Genomic DNA, 23,912 nt, shown 5'->3' with positions numbered 1-23,912 from the left:
TCATTTTTTTGCCAGTGCTGGTAATAGAACTTAGGGTCTCATATATGCTAGACAAGTGTTTTTATTGCATTATATTCCTAGATCTGGAATTAAAAATGTTTTAATGTACAGGCCTGGAGAGACAGCTCAGTTGGTAAAGTGCTTGCTGCCCTACTAGAGTTTAGCTCTCCCAAATGGACTTAATAGTTGGTTTAGTGTGGGAGATAGGGAGGCTTTGACAAAGAATCCCATAGCAAAATGACAGTTCACCCTGTCACCCAGATACCCTGCCTTAATATATGGGTAGAAGGATCAAGGAAAACACCCAGTACCAATCTTGGATGGATACACAGACACATGCACACACACACTTTGTGTCTACAAATATGTAAACACACATTTCTCTATCCATGCAACTCAGACATATGTCTTAAGTATATTTCATCACAGAACTAACTAAAATTAATTTGCCCTTATAAAAACCTGGAAAACCATGATTATAGCAAATTTAGTCACTGAATATATAGTCTATAAAACCAAAAGATAGCATATTAATAGTAATGATGTGAATATGAAGGGCTTCTATACAAGTAAAGCTACTTCTCTCCTTATATTTTTATCTTCTTTCTTTCTTTGCAGATTTTTATCTTGTGCAGATAATCATAGTTGCAGTGAGTTTATGGGTGGTGCAGTAGCCATGTCATGTCCCCAACACAGCCTTTAACAGTACTCTTCCTTAGCCTCCAGCTTTGACATTCTTTTCACCCTTCTGTGATGTTCCCTGAGCCTTGGCAGGGCACAGGAGGACAGTTGATCTAGACTAGTAGTTCTATTTAGGACTGAGCACTCAATAGACACTTACTTTCAGTTATAACTTTCTGTAGTAACTGTCGAGCATTTCAGAGAGAAGCTTTTTGGCCAGAGTTCAGGCAACATTCATTTATGGATGTAAAAGTACAAATACTTAGAAAGCAATTTGACAACATGTCATGTACCAAAACAACAGTAGTAGGCTTTTCTCTAGGGCAGTGATTCTCAACCTTCTTTGTGCTGCAGCCCTTTAATACAGTTCCTCATGTTGTGCCGACCTCCACAACCATACTATTACTTATGTTGCTACTTCATAACTGTAATTTTGCTACTGTTAGGAATTGTAATGCAAATAGCTGATATTCAGGCTGGTCTTAGGCGATGCCTGTGAAAGGGCCCACAGGTTGAGAACTACTGCTTTTGGTCAGGTTTACAATACCAGGCCTTAATTCTTCCTGTGCTTAATTCTTCCTGTGGAATAAATAGCCGATTGTCCTCATATACATTATGCCCCCACTGTACCACTGGTGCATCTTGCCTAGCAGGTTAGTGTTGTAGCATGTAAGGTTGGCTTCGAGGATACCACAGTTTTTGTTTCGTTTTTTGTTTTTGTTTTTTTTTGTTTTTTGTTTCCCTCATAGTAGCCTACATAGCACCTTGTAGTACTATGAAAGCTTATACACAGAAATGAAATAGTTGTATGACCTTGTCCTAGATGCTAGTTTATTACTCTATGAATTTGCTTCTGTAACAGTACCATGTGTGTTTATTACTATGGCTCTGCAGTTTAACTTGAAATCGGGTATGGTGAGACATCCCAAAGTATTCTTTTTTTGTTTGTGCTGGACTACTAGGGTCTCTTGTGCTTTTGAGTGAGTTTTAAGACTTTTTCTCCTATTTCTATTTCTATGAGTGTCACTGGAAATTTGATAGGGATTATCTGAATCTGTAAGTTGCTTTTAGTAAAATGGCCATTTTCACAATATTGAATCTTTTTCTTCCAATTCATAAACCTGAAGGTCTTCCCATCTTTTAGTAGTCCCCTCAGTTTCTTCAGTGTGTTGAGGTTTTTATTGTAAAAGTCTTTCCCATCCTTCGTTAGGTTTATCCCAGGGTACCTTTAGGCTATTGTGACTGCAACTGTTTTCTATTTCAGCTTGTTTGAAGTTTATATATATAGAAAGACCGGTGACTTTTGTGTATTAATTCTATATCTTGCCATTTTGATGAATATGGTTATCGGTTTTAAAAGATTTCTGGGGGTGTCTTTAGGCTCTATTATGTATACAATGGCTTCATTCATGATAGCTAAAACCTAGAAACAATTGAAGTGCCCACCAGCAGGTGAATGGATAAACTGTAGTTTTTTTATGCCACAGAATTTGTTAATGAAAGGTATCATGAATGGATCTCAAAATACGTCTATTGAGTGAAAAGCACTAAATAGGAAAGTACTTATGTTCTGAGTGTGGTGGTGTAAACCTCTAGTTCCCACAGTTAGGAGATGCAGAGGTAGAAGTCAGAGGCCAGAGGCCAGAGGCCAGAGGCCAGAGGCCAGAAGGCAAAGGCAGAGGCAGAGGCAGAGGCCAGAGGCAGAGGCAGAGGCAGAGGCAGAGGCAGAGGCAGAGGCAGAGGCAGAGGCAGAGGCAGAGACAGAGAGGCAGAGGCAGAGGCAGAGGCAGAGACAGAGAGGCAGAGGCAGAGGCAGAGGCAGAGGCAGAGGCAGAGGCAGAGGCAGAGGCAGAGGCAGAGGCAGAGGCAGAGGCAGAGGCAGAGGCAAAGAGGCAGAGGCAGAGGCAGAGGCAGAGGCCAGAGGCAGAGGCAGAGGCAGAGGCAGAGGCAGAGGCAGAGAGGCAGAGGCAGAGGCAGAGGCAGAGGCAGAGGCCAGAGGCAGAGGCCAGAGGCAGAGGCCAGAGGCAGAGACAGAGGCAGAGACAGAGGCAGAGGCAGGTGGATCTCTGTGAGTTTAAGGCTGACCTTGTCTATATAGCAAATTTCTGACCAGCTAGAACTAGATAATGAGACCATGCTTCTTTTTTTTAAATAAGAACAAAAAACCCTCAAACAAACAAAACAAATAAGAGTACCTATTCTATGAATCTGTATGATTCTGGTATATAAATTTCCAGAAAATACAAACTAATTTTTAGTGAGCAAACTAAATCAACATTCGCATGAGACCAGGGACGAAAAGGGAAAGACAGGATTGCCAACAGGCATGAAGACACTTCAGCAGAGTGATTAATGTGTTCCTTAACTAAACTGTAGCAGTAGTGTTCAAAGTGCCTGTCTATTGCCAGAAATCATTAGCGTGCGTAATTAAGCACGTACAGCTTGTTTGTACCAATTAGTTAAAACCAGCAGAAAACTGCAACACAGACACTTTTCCAACGCCAGAGCACTCCATTCGTTTTTATGTTTGTGTGCTGCTTGACTGTCTATATGTACTGTGATTTTATCAGATAGCCTTGGATGTGTGAGTCATCTGTTCCAGGTGATGAGCCCCCCCCCCCCAGTCCTTTGTAGTTAAGGTTAAAAATGGCTTTTATTTGCTGAACCTGATTAACGCATCTGACATCACTGGTCAGAATGTAATTTCTGAAATCTACTGCTTCTGGCTGTCTGGGACCTCTTGTCTCATTGGATTGAGAAGCCTCTTATTTATTATAAACATGAAAACAAATTGAGTGAGCATAAGTGACTTTTACATAAAATTATGGAGCCTCAGAGATAATTTAATTCAGCCCTTTTATTTTTATAGAAAAGAAAGCAGGATAAATGATTTACCTGAGATCACACAGATAAAGACCAGGACTCCTATCTCTGAGTTTATTTTTTACTGCACAGATGTCAAATAATTGCTTTTTTGCCCTACAGTTGTTTACATCAGCTCAGGATCAGAACTTATTCATCTTTAGGAAAAAAAAGAAATAGAAAGGAATATAAGCACGGAACACTCCATGGACCATTGTTGAACAGTGGCTCTAGAGGAATGATTCTGTTTGAAGTTCTTTTTCTCTTTGCCCGGAAGGGGACAAAAGAATGCTTTTAAAAGTAAAGTAAAGAAAACCAAGCACCTTGCTGCATCTTGTACAATAAAGCTGGTACATTTGTCAAGAATGACCTCTGTCCCACCTCCTGTCTTCTCTAAGGTTTCAACTCAGCTCCTTCTGTTTGTTTGCACAGCCATATCTCAAACATCACCTGACAAGCTGGAAAGTTTATTCCCCACTGGCTGAGACACGGAGACATTATAGATTTGGTTACTTGTTCATTCGCTAAATATATGTGGAAGCTTACTCTGAGCCAGATATTGTTTTACGTGCTGGGATACTATCGTGGATACAAAAAGGTCCCTTGTAAATCATCAAATAAGTAGTCTGCCAGATGTTGACAAGTGTGATGAAGACAACGGCTCAGTGTGAACAGATATGGAGGACCAGGAACACGCGTGTGTCTGTATATGCTGTTTTCCTTAGATAGTTAAGGCAGGTCTGGATCGTAAGGTGACATTTGAAAAAAAATGCAGGGGTAAACATGGAGAGTATTTGGAGGGAGGAATATTGTAGACAGAAATCTCAGCAGGTATAAGGAGCTCAGAACAAATTTGACACATGTGCAATCTGGAGTTGACTTGGGGAGTGGCGCTTGTGTGAGGAACTAGGCACAGAAATGGATGGGAAGCCAGTGGTGTAAGACTTCATTGGCCTCTGTAAAGACTCTAAGTTATTTTGAGAGAGAAAGATATCAGAACCAGACTTAACGATTATTGCTTCTTTTTTGTCTTTTAAAAACCGAGGTAAAATTCACTTAGCATTAAACCATTTTTAATTCTGCCAAGGTCAGTGCCATGAGTGTTAGAACTTTCAAGATGTTGCACAACTATCACTCCGAAAGGAAACCTTGTACATGAACTAGACACTACCATTTCTTCCAGAATGTACTCTCCGATCTGCCTTTCTGTGTTTTCATACCCTGGATTTATCGTCCGAATTGAGTCATACCAACCGTGGACATTCTGATTGGTTTCTTTCAGTTAGCATAAAGTTTTTGATATTCATCCATGTTGCTGCAGACATTAGAGCTTTATACTCTTTTACAGAGGAACAATGGGGCTTTGTGCTGCTGTGCAATATTTTGGCTATCCCGTCATCTGTAGATGAACAATTGGATTATTTCTACCTTTTGGGTTATAAGAATAATGCTGTGTGAGGCTTCACTGTTCAAAGCACTTGTTCCTCTTGCAGAGGACCTGCATTTGCTTTCCAGCACCCACCTGGCAATTTATAACAATTTATAACTCTGGTACTGTGGATACTGTGCCCTCTTACTAACCTCCATGGGCACCAGGCATAGACATGCCCCACTGGCAAAACATTAATATGCATAAAATAAAGGAATGAACAAACACTTAAAAAACAAGTGTTTAAGGGTAGGATGTGAGGCATGGTGTTGCAGGACAATAATCCTAGCATTCCAGAAGCACAGGCAGGTGGATCTCTGTGAGATTGGGGTTAGCCTGGTCTACAAAAAAAGAAGCATGGGCTTGGGATATTTAGAAAGTAGGAGATATTAGTCTTCTGGGATGTAGAGTATGGAGAAGGGTGAAAGATAAAGCTGGAGACCTTTGAAGGGGCATTACATTAGAAGTTCCACATTATGCTAAGGGATTTGAACTTGGTTTCCACAGAAATGGGAAATGACTTAGGTGTTTGCAAAGTCTGCTCACACGGCTGGGCATGCAGCTCAGTGTAGAGTATTTGCTTAGCATGTGTGGCCCGAAGTATGATTCCCACTGTTGTAAAATCGACTCACATTTATGCTAAAAAATTGCACAGGTTACTACTGTGGGTCAGTTGGAGAGATACCTATCCAGAGGCAGGAGAATTCCATTTCGGTAAAACACTGGATCTTGGTTTTTATTCTAGTGTGCTGTTTGAAGTGCCAAAGCTGAAGAGTGGAAAGAGCGCACTGGAGGCTGAGAGCGAGAGTCTGGATAGCTACACCGCTGACTCGGACAGCACCTCCAGGTGGAGTTTTCCCATCTAGGTCAAGTCTATCCATACTGAGCTCTCATTTTGTTCTCTAGCATCAGGGTGCAGGTTTCTTCTGCCTTCCTAGTTTCTGTTCTTGGGCTGTTGGATGAATCTTTCCTCTGACCTCACCAGAAATCTCTCTCTAGTACTATTGCTTTGGCTCTGAGCACTGCTTCCTGGAGTGAGCTAACTTCCCCTGGATGCTGCACTGTGGAAGACTCTGCTTCTGTCCCTTGGGAAAGGAGGTCTGAGCATTTGTGTGTGTGTGTGTGTGTGTGTGTGTGTGAGAGAGAGAGAGAGAGAGAGAGAGAGAGAGAGAGAGAGAGAGAGAGAGAGAGAGAGTGTGTGCATGTGCATGTGCATGTGTGTGTGTGTGCTCCTGCGTGTGTGAGTGTGAGTGTGAGAGTGTGTGTGTGTGTGTGCGTGCGTGTGTGTGCATGTGTGTGTGCAAACAGAGTTGTTTGCCCGATCTTCTGCACTCTGTCAAGGTGCCTTGGATGGATATGAAATGGGCCTTCTCAGTTTGGTTGCTATAGTTCTGGCAATGACTCTCCTTCCTTGTTAATGCGTTGGGGGCTGGCTAGAAGCGGGAGTGGAAGGCATGGTTTAGTTCTAACTTCTGATACTTCTAGGAGAGATTCTCTGGATAAATCTGGACTCTTCCCAGAATGGAAGAAGATGTCTGCTCCCAAATCTCAAGTTGAAAAGGTAGACTTCAGGCTATTGGCTTTACTTCTTTTCCCCTCTATCCTTCCCTCCTTTCCTCCCTTCCTCCCTTTCTCCTCTTTCTTTCCTTTCTTCCCTTCCCTTTCATTCCACTCTGTTTTCATATCTCAAGTCAGGAATTCAACTAAAATGTTACCCCACCTTCATTTGGAAACATTTCAAAGGTCTTGGCTGAAATGTGTGTGAACACGAGTTTTACATTAATCTTTCCTTTGACTGTTAGAGTTGGATCAAAATCTAACTCTTAAGTTCCTCCTTTGGTCTACCTGCTGGTCTTTTTCTCCATGTCCTTGAACTTATTCTCTTCTAGGAAATTGCACCAGGGAACCAGAATGCAGTGTGTGGTGATGAGGGTGACATGATATTTAAGAAGAACACTAGGAAAGTCCTGAGGCCTTCAGGTAGCATCTCCATCACAGCAGCCCCAGGCTTGTGTTCTAAGTGCTTTTGCTGGGCTCTTGGTGTGGAGTACAGTGGATTCCTTTTGACTTAAGGTTTTGGCCTTTCATGCAGAATACACTAAGTCTGTGATAGACCTTCGTCCAGAAGATGTGGCCCAAGAAAGTGGCATCTTGGGAGATAGAAGCAAATCTGTACCAGGCCTCAGTGTGGATATGGTGAGTACTCTTACCTTTCACTTGGGTACTGTATTAAAATATTTAAATTACGAATTTGCTTTAGTACCCAATTCTCTTGTTCTAATTGTTTTAACTCTTTGGGAAAGGTGAAATAACCTATAATTTCCCCTAATTTCTGAACTATACTAGCACCTGATTTACTTAAAGTACAGCCTTTGTTATCACTCACCATTATCTCATTGTTGGATATATAGTTGGCCACTCAAATAAATATTTATTTTGACTAAAATGTAAAGAGAGGACCAGTCAGATGACTGATGGGGCAGCAGCACTGGCTGCAAAAGCCTGACAACCCATTTGACCCCTGGAGTCTATCTACACTAAGGTAGAAGGTAAGAACTGACTTCCTAAAGTTGTCTTTGGGTCTCCACATACATGCCATTGCACAAGCATGGTTGAATACAGACACGATGATGATGATGATGACGACGACGACCACAATGATGATAGAATATACAAACAACAACAAAAATTATAGTAAAAATTTATACAAAGAGATGGCTACACTGGGATATTCAAATGGGAGAGTTAAAAACCTCCCATGGAAATATTAAATATTTGTTTTCTTTTGAGATATCATGAAGATATATTTTTTAAAGGATATGTGCATATAGATTCACATGAAAGCTCAGAACCTTTGCAACCAATTTTGGTCCTCACTGAAGGAAAGACCTTGGTTTTTTTTTCACCTTGCTTTTTTTATTAACCCTCAAGTTTCCATTGTTCCAGGAAGAGGAGGAGGAGGAGGAAGAGGACATTGACCACCTGGTGAAGTTGCATCGCCAGAAACTGGCCAGAGGCAGCATGCAGAGCGGCTCCTCCATGGTATGTTCTATCCATTTGTGGTTTTAGACACATTGGCGCACCAGGAAGGAAAGAAGAGCCATCGTCATTAGAGCAGACCAGGAAAATCCCCCTAGTCACTCTTCCTAGGACAGGGGCATACATTTGGTTTTTGCTATCATCACTTTAGAGCTTAGGTGCTCAGTGTAGCTTCTAGGTGACAGCCAGAACCTCTGATCTGGAAAGTGTCCAAGAGATAGCGAAGGCTCTGGCCATTCTTTCATCCTAGCTTTGGGGAAACCTCTGAGAGGATAACCAGGCCATGATGTAAACAAGATCATACTTCCAGATGTCTTAAGCTCTACCCTATTCTTACACTAAAAGGCAATCAGGTGTTGTGAGAAAGACCTTTGCTATGATACTGAGGTTGTGGATAGGATGAAGACAAAATAGCCTCCTGGACATTTGCTAACCAGTGCCTATATCTATTACAAGTACAAAGATTGCTATTTAGGATAAACAGATTTTGGAAGAAGATTAATTCGACTTTCACACTTACACTGGAAGAAACTATAGAGCTCAACCTTATCTTCTTCACTGCTACCAAAGGGGAGGGCAGTGGTAACTCTCCTGCTGCTCTCAGTTTTGGCTCAGTCACTCTCCCCTGTCGACACTGCTTGATAGAAGGTAGATAATTGAGGCCCCATTTAAAACCAGTGACTAACATCTTCTAGCCAACGTTGCAACATACATAACACACAGCACAGATGGGCTTAGCTGTACCTTACCTCCCTACTCCTTGTCATCATTCTAAAGATGGGGAAATTAATCAATAGATTGTGTAAAATGAGGTGGAAAGAGACGTTAAGAGTCTGTGTGAGCCAGGAGGTGAGCTACTAACGCAAACAATTGTGGATGTGCTGCTTGCGCTGACTTACCCTGTGGAGAAAGGACAGTTGGCACTCCCAGCTCCTTGCAGTCCTTTCTGAGGCTTTTGGCTTTATCAGAGGGGAGATGTGAGCAATTCGGGATGTGGAGTTTGTTTTCCTGAGCTATTTATAATTGCTTTCCCCTCAGAGTACCATTGGCAGCATGATGAGCCTCTATAGCGAAGCTGGTGATTTTGGGAACGTCTCTGTGACTGGCAAAATTGCCTTTTCACTGAAGTTTGAGCAGAAAACACAGACTCTGGTCATCCATGTCAAGGAGTGCCACCAGTTGGCTTATGCTGATGAAGCCAAGAAGCGTTCTAACCCGTGAGTGATTCTGGGACCTGAGTAATAAATACTCTGACAGGAGAAAGTAGACCTCAGAATCTATCAGGGTACCCTTGACCAAAATGATCAGTTCTTTGGTGACAGAATAGTAAGATATAATTTAATAAAGGCCTTGGAAAAAGCAAAAATAAAATTTTCACATAGTATTTCATCATGTGCCAAACAGGAAAGTAAAGACGGGCCTTGAGAGAGGAGAGCAAATAATTTAGTGTTGTTCTTGGTTACTAGATACGTGAAGACTTATCTTCTGCCTGACAAGTCCCGCCAAGGAAAAAGAAAAACCAGCATCAAGCGGGACACCATCAATCCACTATATGATGAGACCTTTCGGGTATACATTTGACCCTAAAGGGGAGAAGGGTTTTTTGTTTGTTTGTTTTGGGTCTTTGTGGTATAGCTTTTTCTGTATAGTGTGACTGGAAGAACATGCTTGTGTCTGAGGAATCACTGTTCATATACTCACCTCTTTGGGGAAGAGAACAGAGGTGAAATTCCCAGTCCCCACATGATGGGTCACAGCTGTCTGTAACTCCAGTTTCAGTGATCCAATGTCATATTCTGGCCTTGGTGGGCCCCTACATACATGTGTTGCACATAAACATACTCAGGCACACATTCACATAAAATGAAAAAGAAATTATTTGAGGGCTATCAAGGTGCCCCATATGGTAGAAAGTGACAACCGACTCCTGTAAGCTGTCCTCTAATCTCCAAACACATGCCACGACATACTCATACCCACACATACATGTACTTACATGCATACTAACACAAATAAGCAAAATATAACAAAATCATTAAAAACAGTTTGAGATAAAGACTCTCCTTGACATGTGTTTGTGGATATTCTCACATCCTTTCTGCCAGTCAAGGAAAACTTTAATTTTCTCTGGCTTCCTGTGGACTGTGTTAGGGTTAATGGACGAGGAGCAGTTGATGCTTTAAGCTGAGCACTTCCAAGAGCTATTCAAAGTGCTTAGGAGCTAAAAACCATTTGACACGCTGAACTACAAATTGGGGGACAGATTGTTTAGGGTTTGGAAGAAGTAACTTTTGAGGAATTACTGCAAACTGCCCACCTTGGGATGTTTCTTTCCCCTCTTTTTCTTTTCGTTTCTTTTCTTTTTTTTCCGGAGCTGGGGACCAAACTCAGGGCCTTACGCTTGCTAGGCAAGCGCTCTACCACTGAGCTAAATCCCCAACCCCGGTTTCTTTCCCCTCATAGTATGAGATTTCGGAGTCTCTTCTGGCTCAGAGGACCTTGCAGTTTTCCGTTTGGCATCATGGTCGTTTCGGTAGAAACACCTTCCTTGGAGAGGCGGAGGTCCACATGGACTCTTGGAAGCTGGATAAGAAGCTGGATCATTGCCTCCCTTTACATGGAAAGGTAGGCAGTCTGCTTTCAAGGTCTTTCCCAGCTTGCTTTCCAGGTGAATTGTCTGCAGCGGCCTCTGCTGGTCTGTGTTGGAAGTAGCTTTGCATGGACTTGTATGTAGAATTCTACTGCCCTCTGCTGGCCTTTCTAAGTTTAGCAGGAGCAATTTCTTCTGTGTAAATCAGGCAAAGCAGAAAGCCACAGCTCACATGACTGTCCAGAACCTGCATGTACTCGGACATCCTAACTTGCACTTCCTCTCAAATCTAACCTTTGAGGCATATTCTAATCTGCACCCTTTCTATGCCCAATTTCCTGCTTTAGAAGTGAGAGGCACAACAGTTGATGGATCTGCAATGGCTGGCTTCTTGGTTCTGTGTGCAGGCCAGGGAAACTTTACTTTAGAGATGGCATCTCAGATGGCAGTATAATAAGGTGGCACCATAGTAATGGGTCAGTTTAGTGCAGCTCAGGACTAGAGTCCTGCTTCTGTGACTTACTGGTGGTCTGGTGAATTCACCTACCTTCTGTGAGCCTCAGTTTTGTCTTCAGCAAAACGAATAGCAGTTCTACTCCATGTTGCGGGACTTAATGCTGTATCCTTTAGTGTGTAGCACCCGATGGCCAGTCCATAGTGTACTGCTATTCTCGTTCAGATGAAGCAGCTACATCAGGAACTTTTAGGCAGCAACTTCCTGTTTATCATAGTGAATCCAATGCCAACCCCTTTAAAAGTCATAATAACATTTTGACTGTTTCAAACAATTAACAGCACATAGAATACCTTTACCAAAATGGCCTAGAAACTCAGAAAAGGGGCTGCCTCTTGGAAGTGGAAGAGGGATGTACTTTTTCCATTTTATTATTGTCTTTTTTAGTGTTCTTTGTTTTAAACTTTCAAATTTTTGCCCTGCTAAGAATATTAAGTGCAAAAAGATCTATATATACATGGTCCCAAATTAAAACAACAGAAATATGTAAAAGAAAGTAAATTTTATTACTTACAAATATCTACATATTAGCAATATTTAAGTATCCTTCTAGAATTTTTGTATTGAGCAGCATAGATATTAATCTATCATCTATCATCTATACATGCACATACATAGTGTATTCTTTTTTGACTCAAGTGAATTGAATAAGCCTTATTCACATATATGTATATATAAACAATTTATTATAGGTATCACTCTATGGCATTACTTACAGATTGATCTGATTTTACTTGTTATACACTATTCTCTTAGATTTTTGTATTATAAATTTATTTACTAGCACCCTACTACTGACTACTTAAATTATGACGTTATGCTTGAAAACTGCTGTCACACATCTTCCCCTCTGTTTTCAGTACTGGTGATCCAATCTGGAGCTACATATATGCTAAGCAAGTGCTATCCTGCCAAGCCACACCCTGCCTCCTATCTTGACTTTCTTTGGGGGAAAGTAATTGTCAGAGAAAGTCCTAGTGGCAAAATAATTGAGTTAGAGGAGAGTGTATCTAGTAAATTGATGGCTGTTGCCTTCCAGAAAACTTTAGTGACATTGCATTTTTCCACTTTAAAGAGTCATAAAAACAGGAAAGCAAATACTGTCAAAGTAAAACATGCTATTAGAGTCCTAGAATTTCTTAACAATTTGGCATGCAAATCATTTTACCTGTGACTTGGAGCTTATATAATTATATCAAAAATGTCACTGTAAAGCACCAAAACATGTCTTCCATTAAAATGGAGGGTTTGTTCTTTGGAAATATTTTCAGCAGTATGAAAGAAGCGCATCATACTAAAATCTGGATTTTAAGAGTTCACTAAAGTCAACAGGGTAGGAATTAATAAATCAGGTAGCTTATGAAATAAAATAATATCTTATCTTCCTCTTTAAAATTGTTAATGACTTGAAGTTTTCACCTTATATCATATTTAAAACTTTCTCAAATCATTTTACTATAGTATTAGTTAATATGTAAACTGTATTTGCTAGACTTAAAGCAAGGTTTTTAAAAACTAAACTTGTAGTTAAAAAATTTAAAAATCATACATGTCTTCTTAACTTAAAATAATCCTACATTTAACGTTTCTGGGGTTTTTGACACCCCCCCCCAATAAACCATGTGCTACCATTTTCTTTTCTCTTGCTAACAGTCCTTCCCCATAGACTAAGCCTGTGTATTCTGAATATGCAGTAAGCCTGTTGAAACGTAAGAGATTATGCCTACCAGTATTAGCATGCTCAGTGGTGAAGACCTAGCTTAGCTCAGCCTCAAGAAATATGGGTAGATGAAAAGGGTACCTCTGGCTTGTGCTGGGGAAAACTGAAGCATAAAGAAAGTGACAGCCAGTGAGCTAAGAGAGGGAAGCACGCCCCACCCAGAGCTACTTGCTCTGGGTCCTGGATTCCTGTCCTTTCACTGCTATATCCATTCAGTCAACATGGGGGTGCCTCTGTCAGCTTGGTACCGTGCTAAGTGTTGGCCTTTCTGGGATGGACAGAAGTAAGCTTGACTCCTGTCCTTCTGGTACACAGATTCTAGTAATAGAGAGTTGTTAGCTAAAAGCATGTTTAAGTCAGGGGCTGATATAATGCAGAGGTAGACTATATGCTTAGCAGGTCCGAGGCCCTGGGCTTGATACCCAGCACTGAAGCAAGTAAGCAAACTGTCAAATATTAAAAGTATTTTTTACTTTTAAGAAGCCGATGTGGCTCTTTTTTCCACAAGCAGGACACTGTCGATGTGATATAAAGTAGCACAAGGTCCTTTTGCTTTCCCCAGTCTGTTCTCCCTAGTGTTAGATTCTTCTGTATTTTTTGTATTGTTTTATTCAGTCTAGTGGTAAAAAGCATGAACTCTGGAACCAAGGTGTTGTGAGAAAATGACTTAACCTCTCTGTTTCTTTATGCAATAGTCCACAAGATGAGGGTAATACCTATTTCACAGAGATTACATACTAAACAAGTGATATAGTTAGACTACTCATAACAGTATCTGGCAAATAGTAAGTACTATAAGAGAGTGATGAAAACATTACCCAATGTTGTTCGTGGGTATAGTTTTAGTATATTTTATGTTTATATATAATACAAGGTTTTGTTTTTCTACTTCTTGCTTTGTTTACTTAAGAGTAAGTATATCTCTAGTATTTTCCCTTTTTGGAAAGTATAAAATCAGTGTGATCATATTCAAGGATATAAATGAAAGCAGAGATGTAAGTTGATTTTACTCAACAGGCATATAACTAATTATCTGTTCTATTCAACCAAGATTGGAAATAGAAACACTTCTAGGATGCATAGCCAGGATCATAGCATGGCTGAAATCATCCAGGTTCTATTTTAACTAGCTGGAGTGTAAGAGGAAGGTCATGTTTAAACTATGACTGACAGGAAATCCAAATGGTTTCTTTTCTGCCTTGACTTTGCTTGCACTTAAGCTCTCAGAAATAGTCTGTGTTCCTTCTGATAACCTCATGCCACGCGTCACATGAAGGCATTAAAATTACTCTTAACCTGGCCTGTGTTCACTGACACTTAGGTAGCTTTCACTTCTTGGCTCTTACTAACAATGCAGGTAGCAAGAGTCTTACTCACATATCATTGATTCTTTTGAGAGTTTGTGTGGCCATCTTGTTGGCATGCCTTTGGGAACATTTGGAATCTAGTAATCCTATTCCCAGAGTGCACAGTAGTGCACCTTGGTTCTTCTGGATCACCTTCTGAAGAGACTGCCAAAGAAACTGTAGCTGCTGTGGCATTTAGCCATAAAAGATGGATCGACTTGTGCCATGAACCTGTTCTTGGGGTAATTTTATCTGTTTATTTTTTTTCCTTTATTTTTGTAATAGGGTCTGGCTATGAATTTGAGGCTAACCTCCAACTCACGGTCCTTTTCTTCAGTCTTCCCAGTGCTGGGATGACAGAGATGTACCACCACACCCACCTATGGGGACAACATTATGATCCTCTCAGGGTGAGGTCCCAGTGTTTCCCTGAGAGTCCTGATTTTACTTGTTGGGTTTCCCTTTTCAGATCAGTACTGAGTCCTCGCCTGGTTTGCCAGCACACAAAGGCGAGTTGGTGGTTTCATTGAAATACATCCCAGCCTCCAAACTCCCTGTTGGAGGTGACCGGAAAAAGAGTGAGTTTTCTTTGGGGGGCCCTGGATTCAGCTCTTAGGCTTCAATACAGGGTCTGTGAAAGATTCGTGCTGGCACTGTTGGCTAGGAAAGAATGGAATGCTTCCTGGATCTTCTAGGTAGGAGTGTCTTCCTAAGGAAGCCTTTATGTCTCTAAGTTGGAAGGAAATGCCATAGTGCCGTCATTCCTTTTAGATGACGTTTAGACTGTTAATGTGATTTGGTCTTGTTCTATCTGTGTCAAGCTACTAATAAGGCAGAAGAGAACAGGAGCTTTGTGGCAGAGAAGGGTACTTGGAAGGTGTAGTGAAGCATGAGGAGTAGGAAGTACAGGCTGAGTCACTCAACGTGGCCAGCATGGTGCTGGGGACTATAGATCTGTATATAAGAGAAACAGAGTACTCATCCTCTGAAAACAACTTTTAAAGAAAGGTAATCACGTGCCCAGGCCATCCACCTATGTGGGTGATGGAGAGGCCTTTGCTGAGGAAGTAATATTGAAACTGGACCTTGAGATTATACTAGGCACAAAACGAGGGATGAGGAAAGGGAAGAGGGGGTTTGGCCTAGGTGATGCATGTCTAGAATCCCAGTACTTGAGAGGTGGAGGCAGGAGGATTGCTATGAATTTTCAGGCTGGATAGGTTACAGGTTTATAGGATAGGTTACTGGGTTACAGGTCAGACTTGGCTGTAGAGTGAGACCCCATCTCAAAAACATTGAGTAGCTAAAACAAAAAGGAAAACAAAATAATTATTTAAAAATGTCGGTGGGGAATGCGGCTCAGTTCACAGAGTGCTTTCATAGCATGCATAAAAACCTCTGTTGTATGCACAGAGTACTTCAGAAACTGCCACTTGGGTGGTGGAGGCATGAGGATCAGGAATTGAAGGGGATTGTAGCTACCTAGGGAATTTGAGGCTAGCCTGGGCTACATGAGACCTTGTTTCAAAAAATAAAAATAAAGACAGGCTCAATCTATATACCTGGTAAATGTGGGGTTGAAGATCAGTTTTAGTGGAGCTGGAGTTATGATGTGAGTGTGTATGTATATGAATAAGCTGGGATTGGTGATGAGTTTAGAGCCAAATTTTAAAAAAAGGAAATGGGCCTTTGATGAAGAGCTTAATTTGATCTGCTGGCAATGGGAAGCCCCAATTCCCTTATATGTATGTATATGTATATGTACATGTATATGTATATGTCTATATGTATGCATATATGATATATCACATACTTATAGTCAGGAAATTGCAGTGTAGGTTTGAGGAATCAATAGGTCACAAGGACTGTGTGCAGAATGACTGGAAAAGAAGTAAAGACAGAACCTTTGGGAACAGCAACATTTAAAAAGGATGAAGAGATGGAAAATGTCAAGGAGGGAGAAGGTCATCAGGACACAGAAAGGCCGGGAGGAACTTTGAAGAAGAGGTGGGCAGGAACTGTCAGCACTCTCCAAACACTCCGAGCAGCCAGGCCAGATGAGGACTGAGAAAATGCAGCTTCTTACAATTAGGTTGGAAGGCATTAATGGAATCTGATTTCCCAAGAAACCAGGCTCGGTGGATGAGGCAGAGAAGCAGAGGTGATGAGTGCGAAGAGTTCTTTGCCAAGGTAATTGGTGATCGTGAAAGGAAAGAAAGGCACAGAGAACAGCTTCGAAAGGATCAGATTGAAGGAAGGGAAGTCTTCTTTGAAATTGATTTTTTTTTTAAAGAAACAGATCAGCAAGTGCTCAGACTGAGGGCAAAGGATCAGTCTGGGGAAAGGCATATTCAAAATGGTAGGTGAGTGAGTGTGGAGATTGATGGTGTTCCGGTGAGTCCTGTGCAGTAAGAGGTGAGGTCTAGAACTCAGCAGAGGACTTCCTTCCTGCTTTAATTGCTTAGCAAATGACAGGCAACTCCTTCTTTTAGCTTCAGTCAACTCATGAATGAAATAAGGACAATCATAGTGTGTATCTCATATGACTATTTGGAGAATAAATGCTTAAGGTGGTGTTTGGTTCATAGCAAGTTTTTAATGAACGTGTGTTGCTATTGGTATTATTAGTTGAGTTCATACTGCTTATGCTGGGCACTGTGCTAGGAACAAAGGATGCAGGTCCAATTCAGTTAAGGAGTTTGCAGTATTCCAAAGCAAAGGGAGAATGTGCTATTCAGTTAAAATTCAGGATATAGCTGGTGGCATGGGGGTTCACTTGCAATGGCTGACATCCCTTACAGGTAAAGGTGGGGAAGGGGGAGAACTCCAGGTGTGGATCAAAGAAGCCAAGAACCTGACGGCTGCCAAATCAGGAGGGACATCAGACAGCTTTGTCAAGGGGTGAGTCCCTGGACCAGCATCAAACTAAGCAGTTATAAGATAAGCAAGTTAGTGGGGAACCCAGTTTAATTTTCCTTTGTAGATCCTGCCCTCCTCCTGCCACCCTCAACAGCTTGGTTTCTGAAATTAGGTAATGGCAAAGTCTCCACCACTACCTTTGCACTGGTCTGAGATCAGTTAGGCCTCAACTCTGGTGCTTGCTTTCACAGCAGAGAATAATAGAGAGTTCAGCTCTGACTTTCTCATACTCTGCCGTAAGCCTAGGTGGAAAATTCATGTCCTGTGATTCAGGATAGGATGCTGTGTGCTCCATAATTTTTATTATGGGCTGTAAGCTTCCTCTGTATTAGAGATCATTTACTGACTCCAGGTCTCTTGAGAAGCCATGTTGACTCAACTTATACATATAATTAATGGCTTCATTTACCTTGTGTGATAAAAGTAGAAGCACATATTTAAACTCAGCCTTGGTGGAGTAGAGGCCACAGCATGACTAATGCCTTCATTTTTCTCTTTAGGTTAAAGGAAGTAGATGATCTAGTAGAAGTAGTGGGAAGTCTGCCTCAGCAGATTCAAAGGAGGGTTGTGTGCACTTGGACCTAGGTGCTGGCTTACCATCCTGGGCTAGGCCTGTGGTAGGGGCAAAGGGAACATATTGCCAGCTCGAGTAGGTGTTGATGACTCCCGCCCTCTGCCAGATACCTCCTTCCCATGAGGAACAAGGCCAGTAAGCGTAAAACTCCTGTGATGAAGAAGACCTTGAATCCCCACTACAACCACACATTTGTCTACAATGGTGTGAGGCTGGAAGATCTACAACACATGTGCCTGGAACTGACTGTATGGGACCGGGAGCCCCTGGCCAGCAATGACTTCCTGGGAGGGGTCAGACTGGGTGTTGGCACTGGTGAGACTCTCTCCCCGATCTGATCATCACTTGTCTTAAAGGCTTCTTGTCTCTCTTCCTCTTCACACCTCTCGGCCACCGCTATGTACAAAGAACTTTTCTGACAAAAATCTTCTTCCTTTATATAAACATCCAAAAAATACTTATAGAGTGCCTGCTACCTCCCTGCTAGGCCTAAGGGAAGGTAGACGGCATGCAGTGTTCTATGTATAGAAAGGTGACCCTGAAGGCCAGGAACTTCATTGTTCTCCTTTAACTGCCTTAACACCTGACTTCTATCTTCTATCTTGGTATAATGATAAGGGTCTTTGCCAGCAAATCCTTGTTCTCTGAGGATTCTAGATTACCTCCTACCTCCTCTTAATGGTTCTGCTTCTATAATTTCTGTCTGTTCTGTATGATCAATTTCATTTGATTCGACTATTGAAGGGGAATGCTCTGGTGACACCAATCTTTCTGATCGTTTCTTTCTTTGTTTTGAGACGGGGTCTCATTAACCCAGATTAGCCCTGAACTCTTACCTTGACCTTCCAAGTGCTCAGATCTAGACAAGGGCCAATGTACTCGGGCCTAATTTGATTAAATAAGAGCATATTTTCCACGGACCACATGTCCTCCTCACTCTAAAAAGAATGGCCTCTGTGTACCAGCCTCTTCTTCCAGATCTTAGCCCACCGTGATACAGCATCTATTCTTCTACTCTTAAGAGTGCTTACTCATGCAAAGTGGGGTTATTATCTCACTAGAATTCCCGAGCACTATGTAACAGAGCAGAGCGCTTCCTTTGTCTTGAAATGCTGTTTGCGTTCTCCAACTCCCTTTGATTCTATTGTGTATCACTTTTCAATTCCCTTCATGAGGTCTTCATTTTGTACTCAAACTCTGAATGATGGTGCTCTCTGGCTTGGTCTTGGATGCCTTTTTTTTCTTTTCTATAGTTTCATTCAAGCCTATCCAACCTTTTGACATTGCATCTTCATTACATTTTCAAATATAATGTTCACACCCAAGAACTATACAATTGAGTATCAAGAATCACAAAAAAGTAAAAAAAAAACTTCATTGCTTTAATTAGTTATGATTGGATCACATTCATAGCTATCCTTATCTCCATGAAGTTCTGGTTTGACATGTCTGCTAGATTCTTATGGGCTTGAATACTGCTTGTATATGAGTACCTAACAGAGCTCTACAATGATATTTTTGCATATGTAAGCAACTGCATTCTGCCCCGTTTAAAACCCTTCAGTGTCTTTCTCCCACATTTAGAAATTCTTATCAAGTCTGCAGACCCCATATAATCTTGACTCTTTCTTTCTTATCTTTCCTGCACCATTTCCCTGTATTATTGTGTTAAAACCACTCTAATTTTTACTGTGCTCTCCAAATATACCTAATTACTTCCTACTTTCGGATTTTATAATGATTGTGCTTTCTATTCTCATGTAATCTGCCTAGGGCAGGGGCCTTCTTTGTGTGTTCATCATAGTATCTCTAAAACAGGCATAGAGTAGGCACTCAGGAAACGTCCACTGAATGGATGAATGAATGATTTACAATAGAACAGGAGTAGGAACACATAATATTAATGGTAATAGAATTTACAGCTATAGAAAAAGGTATTTACAGGTTGTACATGCCCATGATATAAGTACTTGGCAGGCAGAAGCGGGATGATTGCCACTAATTCAAGGCCAGCCAAGATTTCCATGTGAAATCCTGTGTTAGTAATAACAAAAAAGAGGTGTTCAATTCTTTAAAATGTTAAGTCAAGGACCCATGTAAAGACTAGTTAGTACTCCTGTGACTACCCAGGTCACTGCCTTACAGTATAAGCAAAAAACTGCACTTTTGAAAATCAAGTCAAGTTCCTAATGACAGAAGGGTAGCAAGCAGTTCTAATATGGGGTGCCAGACACCAGAGCTCTAAAAAGGTCACTAAACAACAAGCCTCTATTGACATCATGTCATTTCAGGTCCCATTTCATCAACCTCCTTACTGTCTCAGAAGCACATGTATTCGTAGACTTAGCTTGCCAGCTTACTGTCCCCAATGTCTTTTCTGGGTTGGATTCCTTTGCCATATAACCAATCCTCTCTGAGGGGCTCAGTGGTAGGACTCTGTTCAGTCTCCTCTGGTGTTTTCTCTCAGGGATCAGTAGTGGCGAAGTGGTGGACTGGATGGATTCGACTGGTGAAGAAGTAAGCCTGTGGCAGAAGATGCGACAGTACCCAGGGTCTTGGGCAGAAGGAACTCTGCAGCTACGTTCTTCAATGGTCAAGCAGAAGCTGGGTGTCTGAGTTCCTATCCTTATCTGCAGGTGCAGCCCTGGTCAGTCCAAGTCAAAAGAAGCAACGCAACTACAAGGAAAGATTTCTAATTTAATGCGCACGCGTGCGCGCGCGCGTGTGTGTGTGTGTGTGTGTGTGTGTGTGTGTAACCGTGTATTTCTGCATATCTTATTTTGCTACCTAGTGTGACACAGGCTTGTTCCTTCTGTTAAAGCAGCCCAAGAATAAGGGCCCTTTCAAATGGTTTTTATTTATATATAGTCTAGTATATTTTCTGAGTACATAGTTGCCTCTTTCTGTGGTTTAATTAACTTTAAAAACCTTTCACAACAACTCTCTACCTTTTATCTTGCTATATTTGCTTACCCTTTCCCTGGAAGTGTGGCTGCTTTGGGCACTAGTTCTAGTTTGTGGGTCTAGGTGTGCCTGATTAAAGGCCAAAGCTCTTAGAAGCAAGGATTAGTTGTTAAAGATATTATTAGACTATGGGAGAGGGGTGAACGACCAGTCCTTCCTCTCCAATTTGTATTTTATTTCATCATCTACCTTGATACACTTCTAGAACTTGCCTTTTAACTTTTCCTGTTTTAAGCAATTTCCACCTTGCTTGAGTATAGTGCTTTTCTTTGAAATGCAATGAAAATTCCCCAGCTCCTTCTGAGACCTTTAGGGAGCCCTTATAATGGAGTCACTTTAGAAAAATCACTTTAATTAGATAATGGCCTTTTCAATGAGACATTAACATGTCCTGTGAGACCTACTAGCTGATCCCACTAGGTCCAAGTGACTCTGAGTAAAGTTTTTCAAAGCCCTGCTGAGTTCTCTGTTTTAAACTGTTACCGTAGTTGTTGGAGAGAGATACCCTTATTTTCCTCATGGAAGATGAGGCATGTTCACTCTCCCGTATTATAGCTTTCTCTAAGTTTGTGTCTAAGGTGTGCTGCTACATAGAACATAGGCTGTATACCTCTGCTTCAGCTGCAAGAGCCAAAGACTGTCTAAACCGACACAGTGCTCCCTCAGGTTGGGGACTACTATAACCCCATGATAATGTGGATGGAATCACCCAGCTATTCTAACTTTTCACCCAATATATTTTCAGTTCCTCTCTTTGGTTGTTTCCCAAACTTGACCTGGGTGTAACATGGGAATAGTGTGTGAGACTTAAAAGAGGCTCTAGTGAGCTTTTATTTCCTGCTACTCTTTCTTCTGAACTGGGCTTTTCATTCATAGCAGTCTATTTGTAGATGGGTGTGTGTGTATGTGTGTGTGGAAGGTGCCTGTAACAGAGAAGACTTGCCTGCCAATGGAGCCAGCTGCAAGCTGATGTTCCTGTAAGGTCACTGGATTGCAGGCAGCTAGAGTGGCTGAGATTATGGGTGGAAATTGCATAGAATGTGTTTTCAAAGATCCCTTCACTGTGGATTGATCCTGTAATGGAAACATACCTGAGAGCCCAGGCTCAGACTTGTTCTTTAGTATTACTCTACTTTAATATGCATGTGTGTTTCAATAAAGCTTTCTCACCTGAGTGTTTACATTTGTGAGTTCTGCAGATGCTTTTGTCTCTGTTGCCACTGACACTCACAGCTTGAAGATCTGAACCAGAGAAACGAATGCACCTCACTCTACTGGAAGAAAATCTGCTGTTTCCCACACTGCTGTCTGATACTTTTGCTGAGCCCAGATTCCTTGTTTTATATGATTGGAAACTTAAAGTAGCACTGCTCTTTTCCCTCTTGGGTACCAATAGAAGCTGGCCTTTGGCTTTATACACCGTCACTGGAAGAAGAGAGATATACAGGTGTGGGTGGACACACTCCATGCCACCAGCAGTTCTTTCTAGGTTATTCAGTTTCTCTGGGAGGTTGATATTTTTCCTCATCTCTTCCTTATTTAGATTTGAGAGCTAAATCATTGATTCTAGACAAATTGTCTTTGAAATAAGGCCTCCAGTTTCTAGCCTAAGTGATTCTTGGCCTCTGTGCAAAAGCATATCTGCAAAAAACAAATTGGGTTTTGTACACAAGGTTTGGCATAATATTGCCTGACTCTAACACCTTATGAAGTAGGAAACATTCTCTTCTTGCAGCCAAAGAAATATGAACTCCTTGTCATGTGACAGTATTGGGTTTTGAATTCAGATCTAACTACCAGGTTGCCTCTTATAAAAAGGATGTATGTCAAGGGTGAAGCACTAAGGAAAAGGATGTCTTCAAAATACCATAGAGAAATGGAATTAATTTACAAAAGGGGACAATTAGAATGCTTTTGGTATCGCCAAGCCAGCACAGTGACAAGATAGCTTGTGTTTTTGTGTGTATGTGTGAGAGAGATTAGAAGACAGGGAGGACGAAGGAGGAGAATGGCAAAAAATGGGAGAGCAGGACAGAGAACAGGAGAGGGGAGGGGAAAGGGAGTTGCACAGGAGTTGCTAGCTCCCCTGTGTCTGACTGACCGTGGCCCTGACTCTACTCCTGTCTCTTTCCCCTATTTGTATTTCTTAAGTCATAATCTATAAAGGACTCCCTAGGAGATTAAGGTAAGACCTACCTAAGGGAAGTCAAGAAGTATTTGGTTACTCAAAATGAAACAAAAATATCCCCACACAAGTTGTTCTAAGGTTCACTTGGTTGGAATCTTTCCGTGCAAGGATCAGGCCTAGCTGGGCACTTTATGTAGGAGGCAGTTGGGCCCAACATTATTTTCTGGGCCTTTGATCTCCTAGCATGTCCTGGCTTGCCAATTGATGTGCTAGGGTAAAGACAAGGAGAGGATTTATCTTTCCCAAGGCTCCGTCTTTGCCTTTGGAATCATAGACCTTGTCTGAGTAGAAATTTCCTACATGAATTAACTGTATTTCCCATTCAGCCTATGATTTGTCTTTAGCCTTCCAAAGTTCCAGTGTGTCTTTCAAGAGACGATGAAGAAGGGCATTTGCCCCTCTTTGAGGTTTGATCATTTCTTCCATGTTCTACTCCACTAGGCAACTGACTGACTTCTTGCCTCTTAAATCAGAGACTTCCACTAAAACCCCAGTTAAAATTGCTTCTCTCTGATTTCACTGCTGCCCTTGTGCTTAAGCTGTGGACTTGTGATTTATGGCTTATCACTCTGCTTTAAGGAGGAATTTTTCTCGGCTGAGAGCCTTTCATTTTGCTCCTCCCTCCTGGGACTCAAGATGAACCTCGGGCTGGAGAGATGGCTCAGCGGTTAAGAGCACCCGACTACTCTTCCAGAGGTCCTGAGTTCAATTCCCAGCAACCACATGGGGGCTCACAACCATCTGTAAAGAGATCTGATGCCCTCTTCTGGTGTATCTGAAGATAGCTACAGTGTACTTATATATAATAAATGGGTAAATCTTTTTTAAAAAAAAGATGAACCTCTCCCCTTAGGATGTTCAGTTCTCTTTTAATGGAAAGTAGAAAGAGCTGAGGTCGGATGGCTTAGAGGAGCTCAGTTGCAGTTTGTTTAGGCCTGACTGCCTCGTCCTAGTTGTTTGGGTCTTAGCATATTGCCTAGGGGAACCGACCTCCTGGGGCTCTTGTGAAGACATCTGACTTAATAGTTTTTCCTTGTTTACAATGTTTTCACAATGACACCTGACACAGAGTAGGTACTAGAGTAC

General features: G+C 41.6%; 1 protein-coding gene across 6 annotated transcripts in view; it reads left to right on the top strand.

Moving 5' to 3' along the window:
• The window catches only part of Sytl4 (synaptotagmin-like 4), a 50,423-nt gene extending 28,598 nt beyond the window's left edge, over positions 1 to 21,825 (top strand). For 3 of the 6 annotated variants that reach the window (XM_008773387.4, XM_063279763.1, XM_063279762.1), the window contains 9 exons: positions 5,718 to 5,819; positions 6,458 to 6,533; positions 6,862 to 6,952; positions 7,065 to 7,168; positions 7,919 to 8,014; positions 9,050 to 9,228; positions 9,478 to 9,580; positions 10,475 to 10,636; positions 20,142 to 21,819. In XM_008773387.4, the coding sequence (XP_008771609.1) occupies positions 5,718 to 5,819; positions 6,458 to 6,533; positions 6,862 to 6,952; positions 7,065 to 7,168; positions 7,919 to 8,014; positions 9,050 to 9,228; positions 9,478 to 9,580; positions 10,475 to 10,636; positions 20,142 to 20,195 (967 nt within the window). In that variant the 3' untranslated portion in view covers positions 20,196 to 21,819. Of the gene's footprint in view, positions 1 to 5,717; positions 5,820 to 6,457; positions 6,534 to 6,861; positions 6,953 to 7,064; positions 7,169 to 7,918; positions 8,015 to 9,049; positions 9,229 to 9,477; positions 9,581 to 10,474; positions 10,637 to 14,650; positions 14,760 to 16,982; positions 17,083 to 17,780; positions 17,990 to 20,141 lie in introns of all 6 variants that reach the window. The other 3 variants (XM_039099431.2, XM_039099429.2, NM_080410.2) reach the window with 2 other exon arrangements.
• The last annotated feature ends 2,087 nt before the right edge of the window (positions 21,826 to 23,912 follow it).

Source organism: Rattus norvegicus, chromosome X, assembly GCF_036323735.1.
Source record: "Rattus norvegicus strain BN/NHsdMcwi chromosome X, GRCr8, whole genome shotgun sequence".
Taxonomy (NCBI): domain Eukaryota; kingdom Metazoa; phylum Chordata; class Mammalia; order Rodentia; family Muridae; genus Rattus; species Rattus norvegicus.
This window is presented reverse-complemented; position numbering and strand designations above follow the sequence as displayed.